The 19,067-nt window shown below is 42.7% G+C and overlaps 1 protein-coding gene across 1 annotated transcript in view; it reads right to left on the reverse strand.

Moving 5' to 3' along the window:
• Positions 1-5,160: 5,160 nt before the first annotated feature.
• Positions 5,161-19,067, reverse strand: part of COL4A2 (collagen type IV alpha 2 chain) — a 145,098-nt gene continuing 131,191 nt past the window's right edge. Inside the window, exons 38-48 of the mRNA XM_059467171.1 lie at positions 18,124-18,231; positions 16,810-16,881; positions 16,298-16,423; positions 14,928-15,044; positions 13,368-13,529; positions 13,134-13,232; positions 12,226-12,372; positions 11,509-11,625; positions 10,449-10,640; positions 9,392-9,678; positions 5,161-6,802 (exon numbers count right to left, since the gene is read on the reverse strand). Coding sequence (XP_059323154.1) covers positions 6,548-6,802; positions 9,392-9,678; positions 10,449-10,640; positions 11,509-11,625; positions 12,226-12,372; positions 13,134-13,232; positions 13,368-13,529; positions 14,928-15,044; positions 16,298-16,423; positions 16,810-16,881; positions 18,124-18,231 — 1,682 coding nt within the window. The 3' untranslated portion in view covers positions 5,161-6,547. The remainder of the gene's footprint in view (positions 6,803-9,391; positions 9,679-10,448; positions 10,641-11,508; positions 11,626-12,225; positions 12,373-13,133; positions 13,233-13,367; positions 13,530-14,927; positions 15,045-16,297; positions 16,424-16,809; positions 16,882-18,123; positions 18,232-19,067) is intronic.

Consider the following 19,067-nt stretch of genomic DNA (forward strand, 5'->3'; position numbering starts at 1 on the left):
ATAGTGAGCTTTCATGTGTTAACAAGCAGTATCCCAGCTCTTGCTGTTCTAATTGCAAGTTGCAGGAGGAAGTTTTTTCTTTCTTTCCATTTTCCCCTTGTAATTCTTTTTAATATAGGTGGGTTTTGGGGAAGAAATCAATCTTATTTTGTCTGTATTTTTGTTAAAACTTCTTTTTGGTGCCCTATAGGGGTCTCATTGTGTTCAGCATCTGTGTCTGTCTCCTTTCCCACTCCTTAGTTGTTCTCAGGCAGAACTGCAGCTTTGATTTTTATCAGCTATGCATGACATTACTACCTGGGGTAGTAATTACCTCTACCTGGAGGGAAGTGAAGACTGGTGTTTTCTGATGTGAAACAGGATAATGCAGGAGGAAGGGAAGAAACTGCCTTTTGTGGAGTAAAAGGCCCATGAAGGAGCAATAATGAGGTACAGGTTTCTCTCCTGACTGCAGTAAAAAGGCGTGGCTAACGCTTAATACAGCTCCTGGAGTTTCCCAACCCTCTCAGCTACAAAGAATGCACGTAGTGACCCAGGAGCTCACACTGAACTGAAGCAGAGTGAAGAACTTCTGGTTTTTCAACACACCCTGAGACACACCCCCCCCCCCGCCATTCCTCCCAAAATCAGGCAACCACTCAAGCCCAAGGATGCAGCTTGCATATTTTCAGTTTTGCGAGCTCCTGTGTGGGGACTTCATCTTCCTTTGGGTGCCTCTGGTACAATTTTCTAAAACTAAGCATTGGTGGTTCTTAAGCTTTGTCACTGCCTGTCTCTGTCTCACCCAAATAACAGTTCCATACATAGGGAGAAAATTCCTGAATAAATATTAAATTAAATTTTTACTAAATGTATTTAAAGCACTTTTTTTTTGGAAGTACATCCTATTGAGCGAATTGCTACAGAGCAGTAGCTTTATTTTCTGCTTTTCTGCTTTCAAGTTAATTCATAGTACACATGTAGTGGGGAAGAATGGCTTGAGGGAGAAACCACTCAGCATTAAATAATATAATCATAGGTTTGGGTTCAAAGGGACCTTTAAATGTCATCTAGTCCACTTCCCCATGCATTGAGCAGGTAGGTCTTCAATTTCATCAGGTTGCTCTGTCCAGTCAACGTGAATATTTCCACAGATGGGGCACCTACCACCTCTCTGGGTGGTGCAACAGGTGCAACACCTGTTGCAGTGTTTTACCAACCTCATTGTCAAAATGTCTTCCTTGTATCTAGTCTGCACCTGCCCTTTTGTGGTTTAAAATCATTACCCATTTTCCTATTGCTACAGGCCCTACTAAGGGTTGTAATCTTTTGGGTTTGCCACTGGCTTGCAGACACCTACCAGTGTCAGAGACTAAACAGCACCTGAGCTGTGGTATTTTAAAATGTGTATAATTAGAAACCTTCTAGCCATTAACAAAATTCCAGGGGCTGTATGTAGTCTTCCCTCAGGACTGGGAAGAGACAAACAGGCTACAATCTCAGGTTTTTTTGTGACCGAAGGGTTCTGCAGACACACCTGTGAGAAGTCCAGCACTGGCTTTCCTGCTTCTGTTGGCAGCTGAACCTGCAACACATGCTGATTGCAAGGTGAGGCATTTTGGGAGATGTACATCTAGAAGGCACAGAATAGAAAAAATAGTTGTAAATTTAACGTCCGACACTTCTTAAGGTATAAATATTTGTAATTGAGTTGCACTAGCATTTGATTCAAATGAGATGTTAAGTAACTCTTAGTCTTTCTAAAAGCTTCAGCTTGAGTGTTTTCACCAAATGAGATGACACAGGAACCAGTCTTGTGTGCTGCACTCTTGCCCTTAAGGCTACACTTGTCTGGTATGATCTTGTTTTTTCAGTGTTGCTGGCTATTGTTCCTTGAAAAATTTCTGGGTTATGATGAGATGACACTGTACCAGCCTTTGTGAGGTCATGGGATTACAGGACACAACCTGGGAAGTAGTTGTGTAATACATGGGAGCTGTTGAAGAGAGCTCAGTTGTCTGGAGCTGGGCCTGTTGTGGTGATGCTGCTGAAGCCAAGGGAAATCCTCCCTGCATGGACTAAGGACTCTGCCTGCTGTGCCAGGGAGGGGGAACTCATTTGACAAGCATTTATTCCCCCTGCCCCTCTCCCTGTTGTGTCTGGATTATGTGAGGTGATCATATAGTGAAATAAAAGAGGTGCTATTTTTGGCCATGCTGGGTGAATGTGAGCTACAGGCCAGCCAGTGCCTGAGGTGAGGGCTGAGCCAGGCTGACCATGGGGAGGATCCATCCTGCTTTCTGCCCCTCACAGGCAGTTATGGTGCAAAATGGAGGGTGCTATGGGCCCTTGACAACCCCAACAAGACTACAAGTCCTGTGGGGGTCACAAAAGAACCCCCTCTGCCAGTGCCCATAGGGCTGGCAAAGCTTCCCAGACTCTTAGCTACGTCCTTGCCCACATCCTAATGGGAAGCCCTCCTGCCTGTTTCTGCTACTCTGTTAGTGAGTCATGGGGTGCTGTGATGTTGCTTCTTTCCCTTGTTCAGTAGGGTTTCGCTGTTGTGTGCAGAACAACTGCAGGGCCATGTCCCCACTCCCCCTCAGCAGGTGGCCATGTCTGGGGGTGCCACTGGTCCCCATGTGGTTACAGGGACAGCTGCTGCCTGCACTTGGGTGCTCTTGGCATCTTTCAGTGACCCCTCAGCCTCTCCTCTGGCAACAATCTCACACCTCCTGTGCCAAGGCCATACTTGCTGCTTGCTAATTTTCTATTTCTGGCAGCCATGGACAAGCACAGTCATATAGGGTGTGAACAGACTCTGCTCATTTGGTCAATAGCTCTGAGGGAATAATTGGGGTCAACTCATGTCACTATGTTGACTTCACTTATATCAGTGTTAATACACTGATGTGCTAATACCTATAAAAGGGAAATATAACCTCATTTATCTTCTCCAGGCTTGGCAGCATGTTATACTTCACATGTTTTCAAACAGGAAAGTGTAGGAAGCATACACCACGCTTTGAAGTAGATGTGGTCAAACCGAGGTAAAACATTTATGATTTATTCTACATCCTAGGCTGGAGCACTCTAGTTCAGTAAAAGGATAGTTTTGTTTTGCTGTAGCTGAGTTTTTCCTGTAGAGAGGTATTTTAGCTTCCTGAAAGTGGGTTCTACAACCGTAACTGTGGAATGGTTTGGGTTGGAAGGGATCTTCAGGAATCATCTAGTTCCAACCCTCTGGCCATGGGCAGGGACATCTGCCAGCCACTCGAGCAGGTTGCTCAATGCCACCATCCAGCCTGGCCTTGAACACCCTTGGGCATGGGACAGCCACAGCTTTTATGTGCAACCTACTCCAGTGTCTCACTACCCTCACAGTAAAAAATGTCCTCCTTCTGTCCAATCTAAACCAAATCTCTTTCAGTTTAAAATTGCTTCCCCTTGTCCTGTACACTACAGGTCTTTTAAAGTCTCCTTTAGGTGCTTTGAGGCTGCTGTAAGATCTCCCCAGAGTCTTTTTCAGCTGAACAACCCCAACTGTCAGCCTGTCTCCCTCGGAGAGGAGGTAAACTCGCAGCTGAGAGGCAGTGTGACAAGTCAGAGTCCTTCCATGCAGTGCTCTGGATGAGCTCACCAGGTGCAATCCTCTGTGTGCTGTGAGTGCTCTGCGTGTCTGTGCAGAGCTCCCTGCCCTGCTCTGAGCCGCGATTGCACAGCTTTGGGGAAACACTGCTCTGGGCACACGCACCTGGAGCACACGACACACACCAAGTACAGAAGCTCAAGCCTGCTTAGCACCCTGTGGGTTTTATGGTTGGTTTGTCTTTTCCCTGCACCATGCTGATGTGTTCCATTTAATGCTGAGCTGGGACCACTCTGAACAAACTTGTTAAGATCAGGTTATTGAATCAGAGAAAATGAAGAGGCAAAGCAACTGCTGGTGGAAGAACCATGTGCTGAAGTTTTATGTGCAAGAGCAATGATCTTTGTAGGAAGATTAGGCAATATATTAGCCATGAAAATCCAAATAGTTTGCTGCTGTTGTTGACATAATCAGTTTTTACAGATTTGTTTAACCTTCACTTGAGTTCTCTTAAAACACTGAATGTGCTGCATTGCCAGAGTTGCATGCTCTACAACCCACAAATGATAGTTTTGTGATAATCCCACAAGCACTGCTGCCTAGCAATGCGTGGAAGAGGCAAGTTGTGTGTTCTTGAGTATTTATTATTGCCATGTTTAAGAGATTTGGCAAATATGGAAAAGATTTAGCTCACGTTGACTGCAATGCTTTCAGTACTAAGAGTTCTATTTAGCTGAAATAAATAATAGTGTGATAAGTTTGTTCAGAACTAATGCAAGGTCAGAGAGCTCATTTAAAGCTCAGGTAGTTTCTCTTTTTATGGCTATATCTAATTATATGAGCAGCTAATGTAGGTCAGACAGTGTGCTCGGTAAGTACCTGAAGGCAGCCTACTAGAAAGATGGCAGGGGACTTTTTACAAGGCCATGTAGTGCCAGGACAAGAGGGAATGGTTTCAAATTGAGAGTAGGTTTAGATTAGATATTAAAAATCTTTACTGTGAAGGTGGTGATGCACTGGAACTTGCCCTGAGAAGTTGTGGGTGCCCCATCCCTGTAAGTGTGTAAGGCCAGGTTGGATGTCACTCTGAGCAACCTGGTCTAGTGAAAGATCTCCCTGTCCATGGCAGGGGGCTTGGAACAAAATTGTTTTAATGGTTCCTTCCAGTTCAACCCATTCTATGATTCTAACCTTTAACTTAATTTATATATATTTTTTTTTTTCTGTGGAGGTAACACTTGTCAAGTCTGGTAAATGTCGGTTTCCTGAACACTGCAGAGTATGAATAATGGTTGTTTTAATCTGCAATGCCACAGTTTATTTGCTTTTATCATTCTAACAACAAATTAAATACTATTTTACTTGTTCATCTTAAATAAGTGATTTTAGAGACAGCTTCCCTCTTAGATCTTTTTAAGTGCAATGAAACAAACAAGTGTTCTCTGGTTGAAGAGTTTGAGTTTCAGTGGGAGGAGTTTGCTGGAAGTGCTTTTCTAATTCCTTAGTGCAAACAAAGTATTTCAACAGAGTAGTCCATATGCATTGTATGGAAAGCCACAGTTTACAAAATAGAAATCACCAACAAATAGAGATGTAGAAAAAAAGGGTTTATTTATGATACAGTGAGGTTGGAATGTAATAATAAAAGCCAAGAAGCACCTGAAGCAGGAGTGAGGTGAGTTACTGAAAAATCACTGTCATTGCTATAAATATTAATCAGATTATGTGAACATTAAATTTGTAGCTGATCCTTTTTTCCCTCCTCTCTTGCAGCACTGACAGACAACTTTGGGCTAAATTGTTTCTTTCTACAGAAGAAGGAAAGAACTAGCCATTCTTGCAATTATCACCCCTTTTCTACAGGAAAGGATGATGCCAAATAAATGCCTTGCTTCCCTCCCCTTTGCTTTTGCAAGGATGACTGTGCAGGTTGGGATGGTGGCCATCCCACTGCCACTTGTCCCCAGCTGCCAGGACAGGACACATTAATGAGCCAGCTGGCAGGGCTGCCAGTTCTGTGTTTGAGGGTCATGTGGGATCCAGCACTCCTGCACACCCTACCCTGTGTGCTGCTCCAACATGATGCCCCTAAAGCCTGTTTGTGATGAGTGGCTTCATTCTGGAGAGAAAAAGGTGCAATGCAGAAACCAATTGCTGCTGCTGTGGGGGTGGTGTGACACAGATGAAATGTCCACAGCATGGTGGAGCAAGGGATTGTTTGGCTTGGGAAATGTCTAGGAAAAAACACCATCAAGTTTGTAAAATAAAATGGTAATCTTCTTCATGTAGACTTCTAACCAAACGGAAAGAGTTGCATTTTGTGATTTTCTGTTTTTGGGAGCCTATGGGGTTTGTTACTGGCAATGGTTAAGTGCTAAAGCATGGTGAGGCTTGGGAGAAAAAAAAAAAAGATGGTGTTGAGTGTGTTTGAAATGCCCAAGCAGAAAATACTAAAATGCAAATTAGGTTTCAGTGCTGAACGTGAGCATTTTGGACAACAGCATATTTTCAGTATTTTGCAACAATTTAGGACTTAGATCATCCTGTGTTAATTTATGGAACTGCAGCTGTTAGTGTTTACTGTTGTGACAAATACAGTAAATAGAAAGATACATATATTCTCTTCAGGTAAAGGTGGTGGGTATCTGACCAAGAAAACCTTTTATTACTGAAGTTTTTTTGGTGTTTCAAAGCTGTGAGTATTTCTATCAATCATTTGGCAAATGATGTAATATTAGACTAGCAAAAAATGTGTATATATTCTGCATAGTGGGAGAACACACCACTAGATCTGTTCAATTTAATTTGTGTTATACTTAACTTGCTTTTACAGACATTTAAAAAATTACTTTCCATTCAGCTTTTGAGGTAATAAGTTAAAAAAAGCACCAACATGATTTATTCAATTGTCTAACCACCTCAGAAGGCTCCTCAGTATAAGAACTACGCGATAAGGAGGTTCCTTATACTGTGAGACTTCTATAAGTTTTTCATACAGACTTGACATCTGCTGATATGGCTTCGGATGAGTCCTGCCTTGAGTGTGTCTCCCGAGGGCTTGCTTTGGAAGGGCTGGTCGATGGTGGTGAGCCAGAAGCTGTATTTGTTGGCAAAGTAGTGGCAGGTTCCGCGGGCGCCGTTGCATTCGATGAAAGGAGTCGCCCTGAAATCCTCCAGGCAGCTCCCAGGGGAAACCAGCGACTGTCCTCCACCTTCATCACCAGCAGCAGTGTGCTAAGGGAGACAAGCAGGGCACTGTTCAGAGCGCAGCCTCAGGCAGTGCTGCCATAAACTCACATGTGTGAAAACAGAAAAACCACTAGAATCGCTCCCAATTCTTATCTCCAGAGCAGAAAGTTGGCCAGTCCTGCAGCTGTGTGAGGGTTTGGCTATGCTGTAACTATATAAAGCAGCTAGCCCATGCACTGATGCCTCTTTGAAATCTTCTAACAAACATCTTTTCTGTAGTTAAGATTGTCACTGTTTGAAATCCTAGAATTGGAGAATCATTTAGGTGGAAAGGGCCCACTGGAAGTCACTTCTCCCAGTTCCCTGCTCAAACCAGAGCTGACACACCAAAGCTGCCCTCAGTTGCTCCATGGTGGAGTTGTTAATACCTCCAAGGATGGACCTCCCACAACTTGTCTGTGCATCTTGCTCCTCTGTTTTACTGTCCTCATTAAGAACAATTTTTCACCATATATGTAATTCAAACTTCCCAAATTATAAAGTCTTGCTCTGCATTGCATGTGAGGAGCACTGCAGAAACAGAATTAACTTCAATACAAAAACTAGTTCCTCGTATGAGATGTTTTTTTAACAGTGAATTACACCCGAAATCTGCATCTTTACACCACTCAACTGTTGCCTTTGACAGGTTCTGTGATAATGAACTGAATGTTGCTTTTCTTCTGTCAAAGGCATTACTAACAAAATGGGCATTTTTTCTGTCCCTTTAATAAATATACAGCTGTATTTTTAAGTTATACTGTAGATTTTTTGTTAGGAATTGAAAGAATCTGTAATATAAAAGAAAGCAGGTGGAAAATAAAGTTCTTAAACAGTTTTGTAAATGTAGGGAATGTAAGAGACAGCATACATTATTTCAAATTAGAGGCCTCTGCAGTTGGAGCTGGAAAGCAGACAGTAAAACCTGCTGATGCTATTTGAGCCCTGGGATGGGAGCAGCCCTGCTTGGCAACCTCAGGTTGAGCTCTGGTATTCCATGCTTGGTCTGTAAGCTCCAACTCTATGCCCATAATATCTCTTCTGGTATTCACTATGGCTTTTTATCCTCCTGCAATGCTTACCCATATAGGATGTGTGATAGTGGAGTGCCCTCACTACATGAAATCTCACTGACTTCTCTGGCTTCTCTCTTTGGGCAGTGTCTGTGCTGACTGAGCATTGTTCCTTACTCAGGGGAAGGAGGTGACAAATTTAAGCCAAGGAATTAAAACAGCATGTACTCTGAGAAAACCACAAGTGTGCGCTACTTCTTCCACAGTTGCCTGAGAAGCAAAAATGAATACACCAAACACTTCATTTGCTCCACAAGCTAGCTGGGAAAATGGGGATTTTTCTCACAGTGCTGACAGACTTTGTTCTGGCAAAAAGTTCTTGCTAAGGTGACAATTTTGCTCTTAACAATGCTCAGTGTTTACATGGGGCTCTGCAAATATTTAATTAATTCTTGGAATTCTTGTGAAGGAACTATGAGATTGGTATCAGGGCTTTTTATAGAAGCAAAAGAAAGGTCAAACACAGGGATGGTAAAAAATTTGACCTACTCTCTCAAAATGTAGGGATTTTTTTTTGTATGTAATTTTGGATTTGCCTGTATCTTCTTTTCTGAAAAATCTAAGTTTTTGGCTTTTGACAAACAAATGGTTTGTGGGTAAGATTGATTATTGTTCTTTTATGTTGTCTCCTGCCACAGAAATATTTTTTCTTTTCCAGTACTGTTTACTTCAGGATTCAGCCCAGTCTTCAAAAATTAACAACATGGGCAAGCTGCTACAGGTTTTGACCATTGTGTTCATCAAGCAAGTCAGAAAAATGAGCATCTGTCAGACCATTCACTGACATTTTAGATGCTCTTTACCATGCTAAGCTCTCTGGGGCTCATATTATCCCTCTGTACAGTCTTGCAAAAAATGCTCAGGCCCTTCAGTAGGTCTTCTGCTGCACACCCAGCACTAAGTTTTTCTGTAACATCCCATCTGCTAATTATAAGATCACAAGATTGAAGAGCTCATGTAAATGATGGGATGTACAGCTCAGCTCTTGCTGCCAACAACACTGAAACTTAATTTTTAAAACAACCAAAGGCTGTCTCTCTTTCCAGAGTAAGTGAAAGACTTTGGCTTCAAAATCGTCGACCAAAATACCAATGATTTTTAAATTTCGAAAAGATGGGAAAAAGAATGTTGCTGCTTTTCCTTTTTCTTCCCCCTAGAAGAGCTTCTTAGTAATGATGTATGTACATAACTCCAAATCTTTAGCTGTGACAATGCTTTGTGTGCTCCTGTTGCATCTCAGTTAATTTTATCTGTTAAGTGACAGCTGTCCTTTAATTCTGTTCTGAAGTGCTATTTTGTACATAAAGTAAGGTCTCCAGAGGCTACTCTGACAAGAGACAATTTTCTCTGAAATTCACAGAAATTTTCATCTTCCTAGAAATTACTTTTGTAGTTCCCTGGTTCCCCAGTATGATGCATGGTTTTGGTCTGGCTGCCTCTGAAGCAGAGCCGCCTTACTAGTACCAAACACTCAAATTTAAACCCCATTGCTGCACAAAATGTGACCCTGGAGGCCCAATACCATAAGGAAGGAATATCCGATCCACAAACTGCGCCAGCCTTCAGGGCAGTGAGGAATAGAAGCTTCTTGGCTGTGGACAGCAATTGCCACAGCTGGGGCCTCACAGACCGAGCAGCGACTGATATATGGCTTAATGTCTTCTTCTGCCACGGGCATCATTGGGAGAGGTGCTGTAGTGGAGAGCCAGTAGGATTTATCATTTCGACTTGCATAGTAGCAAATATCCCCAGGGTTACAGTAGAGGAATGGCATGGTGCTAAAGCGAGACAAACACGAGCCAGCCAGCCCTGTTCAAAAAGAAGAAGAAAAAGGCAATCATTCTCACAGAAGACAATGTACATTTCCAGTTTCCTGCTCTTTCCCAAGTACCTGCCAGGAAAGCCCCATGGTCCAGAATGTTTTGCTGGCTTTACAGGTGCCCTCAAACAACACTAATGATTTGCAGGAGCTCTCTCAGGGACACTCCATGAAGACATGTAGTTTTTATATTCTCATTTTGGTGCTTCCTAAGCCTGTTTGTTGTAGTCCCAGCTTTTGGAATCCAGGCTGCTGCCAGCAGCTGTAACACCATGTCTGGCCAGTCTGTTTAGGTCCACTCTGGCCAGCTATGGACCCCGGCCCACATGGTCTTACATGGACAAAAGCAAAAGACCAGAAGCACTCTTCTCCACATGGGGATGAATGTCCTCTGTTTATTGTCTTGAGAACGACCAGATGGAAGAACCCGTATGGAAAGAGACCTCATGGCTCATGGCGGGAGACTTTTATACCCAGGGAACGGGGGGCAGAGGAGGAGGACCATGGCAAATGGGATACCTGCAGGGAGGGGTGAGGAGAGGGACTGACCAGGGAATACACCACCAGGGGGGTATTGGGGACAGAGGTGACTGAGGGAGAAACCGTGTGATAGGAGAGGGGGAAGAACAAACCATGTGATATAACATAAACTATTCAGTGCGATATAAAGACTACTCTGTGCAAATCTCTCATAACCCAGTGGAAAACAACAACTAAATAAACTATTTAGTGCAATACAATGAGCAGTATTTGTACATACCTAAATCCTGGTTGTGTGCTTTCTCTTGTCCTTCAAAATACAGCAGGCTGTATCCACTCCAGAGTTTGTTCATGCCCACTGGGCACATGGGCTCTTGGTCGGACTGGCTGTGCTTCACCAGCAGGTATCCCATGCTGACACTGCGGCCCGGCATGCCCGGGGGCCCAGGGCTGCCAGGCCGGCCCGGCTGGCCTTAGAGCAGAGCAGAAAAGAAAGAATCCAACTGGGTTTATGCTCCCACAAAGGATCTGGTGCTAGCTGATACTCCAGCTAAGCTGCTGACCAACAGCTTAATGGCATGATGCCTTTGCTTTATGGTAAGTTATTGATAGAAGAGCTGCAGTTCTAGGATTATAACAGTTGCTGGATAAGGCTCCCTGGTTTCTAACATAATGAATTTCACACCAGAACTAGAGAAAGTCACAAATAAAGTTCTGATGAATTTGAGCATACAGGGATGAGCAGATTTTCCCTTTAAAATATTTTCTTAGTCCAAGATAAGGCAGTGGTTGTTGGACTTCTTGCATTTGCCTCATACACTTGAAACTATGCTCTGCAAATACCTTTTTTTTGTGTGCTTAGCTAACTAAGATAGTAATAGTTCTGCTCTTTGATTTGATAAGGACACAGGTATTTCCTTTACAGACACATTCCCTTACACTTCATCCATCCAAGTTTCACCTACCCAGCCATTCATCTCCATGAATGTAACTGTTAGTTAAACACTAGGCTGAAAATACTTAAAGAGAATAAATACAGTCAGAATGGAACAAACTCATGAGTGGACTGATATTTACAGCTATCAAAATTTATTCTGAAAATACTGCTCTAAGGTAACTCTTAACATTTAATTAGTTGTCTCTTGTGAAGTATCTATGAAAACAGATGCTTTCCTCCCCTCCCCTTCCCTCCCCTCCTGCACCTTCCTTTTGCTCCCTGCCCTCTCCTCTTGCCCCCTCCTCTCTCTCCTCTCATTTCCTTCCAGTGAAGTAGTAACTGCAGAGTGATGAAGTGCAGAGAAATGGGAAAGAGGAAAGAAGTGCTGTGTGAAATCTCTTACCTTCAAATCCCACCGGACCCTGAAATCCCATTCCTCCTTGTTCCCCTCTGGAGCCAGGAGGAGCTGGAATGCCACCCCTGCCCTGGAGTCCTGGCTCTCCTGGTGAGCCTCTGAAACCTTATACAACAATGGTTGTAAGCACAGTGACTGCAGACATATCAACATGCCCATCCCACTTTGTTAACAGGAGCTCTACTTGCATACATTTAGTCCTGTCTGCTGGGCTTGCACTGAAGGTAAGACCCTATGGTACTTGCTCAGGCAAAAAGCACCAAGTTAATTACAAAAGCTTGCTGGGGCCAAGACTACCTGAGTCCCACAACCTTAATCCTTCACTCTTGGCACCACTTATCTCTGATGAGGCTCATGGCAAAAGGTGCAGTGCATCAGCTCTACACTGATGCTATGTTATTCCCCAAGCTGACAGTGTTCCCACAAGGATGTGCACTTGTCCACCAAAGATGTTCAGTCTTGATGTGCATGAGATCCGTATCTGATGTTGCTTTGGCTTTGTGAGTGTTGCCAAAGTTATTTCCTGTTTTGCTTATGTTCTGAATGCTAGGAGGAGGAAGAAAGCTGAAGCCTCAGCTTTGGAAGACTAAAAATTAACTCTCCTTTCTGGATTACAGACTTAAAGTAGAAGAGCATCAAATCAGTGCTCTGGTGGCCTCAGTCTGCTAAGGGGAACAGCTTTCAGTCTGAATGTGTGATTCCTACCTGGATCTCCTGGTGGGCCCTGAGGTCCCATATCTCCTGGGCTTCCCTGAGGTCCTATACTTCCACGGGGACCTGGTGAACCTTGCTCAGCAACCAGCCTTGGAGGATCAGGGGCTCGCCCAGGAGAGCCTGGAGGTCCCTGGAAGCCTGTCATAAGAAGCAGGATGAGATAGTTTGATTAAAAATAAAAACCTGAACCATCCTGTATTTTTTTCCTTAATGTACTTTCATCCAGAGACATGTTGCTCTTACTTGGCTGCATATGCATGAGAGGTCTATGGTCTGCAACTCACCAGCTTGGGTATAGCAGCTATATTATATTGGGGAAATATGTGTGGGTATGGGATGCCCAAGATGAGACAATCTCCAAGTATGGGATCATCTCCAAGAGACTGTCTTCACCTGAACTGTACACAGATAGGCAAAAGAAAATTATTGATGCTACGGCTCCCTCATTTATGACACAGGAAGCTGGAAAGTTCCCCCCAAACAGCTGCAAGTCTCTGAGGTGCAGCATCATCTTTTGGTGGGCTTCAAGAGATACAAATACATGATGGTACAGATGGAGTGATGGATTTTAAAGCTCTCTTTAAATATTCAGGATGTCTTCTCTGGAGGATTAATTTAGACAATAAATCCTTCTTTTTACTGACTTTAAAGGTGGCTCTGATTTTGGAGTTGGCACCTCATATAAGTCAAATCCATAAAGCCAAAACTTGACTCTCGTGTTAAATTCAGGCATCTGCTCCCTGGAAGTTTCCAGAATTCACAGACTCATGCAGGATGGAGGGCTCTGGAGGTCACCAAGCCCAACCTGCTGCTCAAAGCAGGGCCAGTTAGATCAGCTCTGTGGAGCTGCAGAACGAGTGGTTTCAGAAGGAGTCACACATCTGACTGCACACACTTACCCGTTACTCCTCTATCCCCCTTGGGTCCGATGGGTCCCAGGTCACCTGGAAATCCTACTGTGCCCATAAAGCCAATGACACCTTGTTCACCCCTGGGACCTTTAATGCAAAATGATAAGTGGCATTATTGCATTTCAGTACAAATCAAGTGAGTGCAAAAGTCATGGTGTTAAAGCTGTTGTAGCACAGAAGGCTCCCCTGCTTCCTGCCACGATCAGCATTTCCCATCCTTACCTTTTGGTCCAGGGAATCCAGGCAGGCCAGGACTTCCTGATAATCCAGGATCACCTCTACTTCCTTTTGGGCCGATTTCTCCAGTCCTACCTGTTTCTCCACTTTCTCCTTTGCTTCCTGGTGGAGCAGGAGTTCCAGGCTGCCCCTGTGGTCCTGGATAGCCTGTTTAGAGGACATATAGATTGTAATCTGTTTATACAGATTATATAGATTGTAATCTGTTTATACTTAACATCTGGGCACACAGGAAAGTAACAGAACTATCTAACTGTATCCCATCAGGTCCTATTTCCTTAATTTAAGCAGGGGACAGATTTATTCAGCATTCCTGCTCCTGCTCTCAGGCTGGCAGCAGTGGCAGAGGAATTAGAGTATGAAGCTCCCACAAAACAGTGTTATCTCAAGCAAGATTTCAGCAGAAATAGGGTGCCTGCTGAGATACAGCCTTCCATGAGCTATTCCTTCACTAGCAAATGCCCCACTTCCCTAGGTGTTTCCTTGCTTCATCCTAAATTATCCAAGTTGCTAGAGAGAAATCAGAGAGCAGCAAGTATCTGACTCAGAGCCAAGGACTTACTGTTCTGTGTATCTTAGTGCTCAGTTGAACATCTGGAACCAAATAAGTACTTCGTGCTGTCTTGGGAATGATGGGAACAGCTTCTTTTTCTAGAATTTCATATTGTCTGAAGCTAAACCTGGCAGGTTTCTCTTCAGCTACCTCTGCTGCTTACAAGACATTTGGACTTTTTTTTTCTGAGGAGAGAATTACCCTTACTATGAAGGGTTTTGAGTGAGGCATCTCTTGCGCTGCCTTTTGAAGCTGGATCCCATGAGGATACGATTGCAAGATGTATGTGGCAAAGTCAGAGTGAGCCATACTTGTCTCACCATTTTGGCTGGGATATGGTGTTCCTGTTTCCACTCTCCTGACTGCTTGGAGAGTTCGAATCAGTATGCAGAGTTAGGCCAGCTCACATCCTCTTTAAACTTGGAAGCCTAGGCATTTTGTTGGTTTTCAGCTGGTTTGTCTGTTCTAAATTTTTGCTGAGTTTACAAAAAAATTTCCATCCATCATATAAAGATGTTAGTGGAATAACTTCTGCTACAAGCTCTGCTTGTATAGTGGCACTGCTGTTTGAAATGATTGTGCAGTCCAATAAGGAACAGGAATTTTCAAGAAGGAAGAGCTAATCCTTTCCAGTGTAATTTAGCTTGCATGGTCATTTCACATAGGAGAATTTTGTGAATGATTAAGACTATTTAATAGACTTGCAAGTCTGCCACAGACCTCAGATTTTAGAGTAGTAGATTAGCATAATGCTTCTGAAAGTTGTCAAGAGAATTCTGGATTATTTAATCTGTTATTTGCATAAAGATCAAACCCTCCCATGAGGACAACCTGGAGGAACTGCCTTTTGCTTTCAAGAGGTTATTATCTATCTGATAACCTCTCTATTATCTGATCTACCATGAGTTCTGTTCAACAATTTTAGTGCTATATTTAGGGCTACTTTACTGATTCAAGGCAGAAATAACAATGACTGCTGTTGCATGAATTACCTGGCACTCCATCTAGACCTGGGGAGCCTTTATCACCAGGATATCCTGATATATTTGAAATCCCAGGGGGCCCTGGAAATCCTTCCTGCCCAGGAATACCAAAGGTTCCTGGGACTCCTGAAGGGAAAAAAAGAAATAATTAATACTGTAAGAAAAATGCACAATTGCAATTAAAATGACTCACCTTAGATTAAGGAGTGGGATTTTCAAAATAGAAAACACCTGCAGTTCCCACTGATTTTTGTTTTGCTTTTTCAGATGATACTGTGGAAGTTTTGGTTTTTTTTAAAGAACCAAATACTGTCCTCTGCCAAAGCTCTCTGGATAGCAAATTACATTTCACTGTGTTGAATACTAATAATCTTGTGTCTGCCAGGTAAAGTATTATTTCAAGATAGGAAATACTCAAAATATAATAGGTATACTGAAGCAGGCAGGAAAGCAGCTTTGTTCTTCTGTGCCTGCAGGGTCAGGGCTGACAATTAGCATTATCTGGCGTGAGTTAAAACCAAAAGTTCAAATTCAAGAAGTTCTCTAGAGATGAAAAATTGTTAAGCGGTCAAAAATCTGCCCTACCAATGACAGATTATTCTTTTGTTAGGAATTTGACCTTCTGTTTATAATTGTGACAAATAAAAATGAATGAGGTAAGCTGTTTTTTTGAATGCTTGATAATAAATCTCTGAATGGTGTTTGAGATGGCATAGCATGTTAGTAACAATAAAAGAATATGTAACACAAAAGAATATGTATGAACCACTGAACCAAGCAGGCAAAGGCTTTGTTTAAAAAACAACCCCCCCCCCAAACATATGTAATTAGTTTATTTGTTCATAATATCAGTCTGGTGGCTTCTTGATGAATGAAAACCAGGTGGTGGCCCATTCTGAGATGAGCACAGTCTGCTACAGCACAGAGGGCTGAAGCTTACTCTGCACAAGGGGTAGATGGCACCAGCAAAGCACTGGGTATGGGAACAGAGCCCCCGAGGTGCCAGCAGGACCATCACATATTGAGAGGCAGTGAGGCTTTCAGGAGAAAGGGAAATATGGACAGGTTTGAACACAAAGAGCTTTTGTGTAACCAGAACTCGATTGAAAATATTTGGGGAGCTGATGGCTGAGAGTAGCTCTGGCATTTGCAGCTTGCTGAGCCCAGTGGGTGCTACAAGATGGGGAGGCAGCACTGGGGAACACACACTGCTGATCCTGAGCAAGGGCTGGCTGAGCTGCAGCACAAACTCCAAACAGTGACCTCCCCAGCTTCGGGAGTTCACCTATTCACCTGTGTACCCCACAGTGTATTTTGTGACATCTCTAGCACCCACAGATAACAAGTCACAGGTGGATGCCATTCTCTGAAGCACAGACCTGGAACACCTCTCTCTCCCTTCTGGCCTGGAGGTCCTCGGCTGCCTTCTACTCTGCTTGGCTCTCCTGCTTCTCCTTTGTCCCCCACTGGACCTGGGAAACCTGCAGAGCCGTACCCATCTGGACCTGTTGAGTTGTTCAGAATAAAGAGGAAAGCTGAAACATTTCTGCATATAACAGTGCATGCTAAAGTACATGTACAGAGCATGTGGATTTACAAAATACATGAGTCTGTAATGGCTCATTGGATAAAAGGCTCATGATGAGAAAAAAGGCCTTGAAGTTTTAACTTTATCAGAGGAAAGAAACAATGATTTGAACTTGTGTTCTGATCCACCTGTGGGATAGCACATAGTGTATGAGTTGTTTGCCAGAGCCCACAATAATGAAGCACATTCCAAAGCTTTGAAGGACACAGTTAAAAAACGTTGCCTTAGAGAGATTTCACTGACCAAACTTGAAGAGAACACAATGTTGTGCCTGTGAACAGGCAGAGTAACAGCCTCACTTACCTGGTGATCCTGGTAAGCCCTTAGTGCCCGGTAAACCATGCAGTCCACTGATTCCTCTGAAGCCAGGCTGGCCTGTTTTAAATTTATATTAACTTTTTATTAGTCTGTATATATTCCTGGGCAAAAAAAAAAATCAAATGCTTGAATAAGTGCTATTCTATGTTAAAATGTGCTGTATTATATGCAAATTAATTAATTACTGTAAGTTTATTATTAAATACACCACGCTATGGTTTTGTGATTGGCAAATTTTGTTCTTATCCAATAAACTCATTACTCAAGAGATATTTTTAAAAATATCTCTGATCCATCTGGCAGCATGTCATTAGTTCCAGTCTTGCTGCCATAGTTTTTTTAATACCCATTTAGTTTTCCAAAATCCTCAAGCCAAGACAATTATGACATAATTGTAGACTCTAAATGTGGTTATAATAAAGCTGTCTTCAGGAGCAATTCATTCTGTGTCATTTAAAAAAAAACCCCAAAACTCTAAAAAAATGTCTGATAGCTACCATTACTATTGTTACAGGTAGAATTTATTCCATCTATTTGTACCTGTCAAAGTGGTAAGTATGATGTTAAAGCTAGACAATGGCCAGAGCTCTGGAGGACTATTCAGTCTCAGAAAAATAAGTGTCTGTCTGTCTCTCTTCACTGTCTAAAAAGGCAGTCTTCATAACTGTATTAGCTTAGCTTTGAGGCAGATTCAGATAGAAGAATCTTACTAAAAGATTTCTGGCTGAAAGGTAGAAAAAAATCTGCTGCCTTAATATATTAAGGAATTAAGTGGCCACCATTGAGATTCCGTATTCTGTGATACAAACAGCTTCATTTTAAACTATCACCTGCATTTTCACAGCACAATTCTGCCTAAACCATAAGTCATTTATTCTTGAAACTAGATATTGAATCAGTTAAAAGTTTTTGGTGATGATGCAGGACAAATACATTGTTTACTATCTAATGCCACATTATAATATTCTCATATTGTATATTACTACCCTTGATGCATGTTTAATAATTTTTATTGCTTTTTTTCTTCCTAGCTGTCACGAGAAACAAAAATGTTTCTTGCAAACTGCTTTCCTAGTTGAAGAGGTCATAAACAGTTAAAACGAGCTGAAAAGACACCAGAAGCCATAAATCAGCAACATCTCATTGTTAATACACTTGGACTTTGTGAGGAACAAATATTTTAGTACAGGAAACTCTGCCACTCTGAACTGCAAAACCCCCTTTCTTCTTCTTCACTCCAAAAGAACATTTGCAAGTGCTCACACAGAAATGATTGAATAGCTGAAGCTGTACAAATACCTGCTTGTCCTGGTAAGCCAGGCCAGCCAGGAGCTCCCTTTTGACCTGTAAGTCCAGGAGTCCCAGGGCTTCCTTGCTGCCCTGGGGGGCCAACCAGTCCTGGCAAACCTGCGTGACAACAATGAATCATTGCTCATGAGCATCCTTAAAACCAACAGCCAAAACTTGTGCTACTTTCATTCTCCCAGGCAGAAAAATAAAGACCTTCCCTTCTTGATGGCATTGTATGGCACTGCACTACTCATCCAAGTGGAAGAAAACCAAAAAGAACACAGGTAGCAGAGACAAAGTATAAAAGAAGAGCTCATTACAAACTTCGGATTTCTGACAGCCTCAGAAAGACAGCAGGCTCCTCCTAATAAAACGACTTCTATTGCCAGTTACAAGTGATTTAATTTCTGTGCGTGTCACTTTCCCCTTCTGCTGCACTTGTTTTGCCTTTCCCACTGATCAGACAAGAAATGTTTCCCAGTGAGGCACCTGTTGAAGTTCTTCCAGTCTTGGCTGGAGTTTCTAGGCCTTCTAATGAGAAGAAATGTGGAGCAACTGTTCTAAAAGAGCATTTCCATGATCCTCCTGCAATAGGACATGTTCTTAAGCCCTGAGTGTGTGATCCAGCCACAGCTGAACCTCACTTGGCTTCTCTTGTAGAGCTGGCCCATGAGCCTGACTCAAAGGCTCTGTAACTGTGTCCTGGGAGATGCTGACTTCATTTATGGCAGGAAAGGTCACTGAAAAGCCTACTCCTTGTAGTATTGAGACATTAGAATACCTGAGTATGGCAGCAATCAACACTTTGACTGGACACATGGTTGCTATAGAAAAGGAAAAACTGGTATCAAGTAGAGTTAAGTTTTTGCAATTTCCTCTTAACTTCTGCTGTTTTCACATCCTTGTCACTGCTCCTCACCAATTTACAGAATGCTAAGCATATTAAAAACTTA

The sequence above is a fragment of the Ammospiza nelsoni genome, chromosome 2, assembly GCF_027579445.1.
Source record: "Ammospiza nelsoni isolate bAmmNel1 chromosome 2, bAmmNel1.pri, whole genome shotgun sequence".
Taxonomy (NCBI): Eukaryota; Metazoa; Chordata; class Aves; order Passeriformes; family Passerellidae; genus Ammospiza; species Ammospiza nelsoni.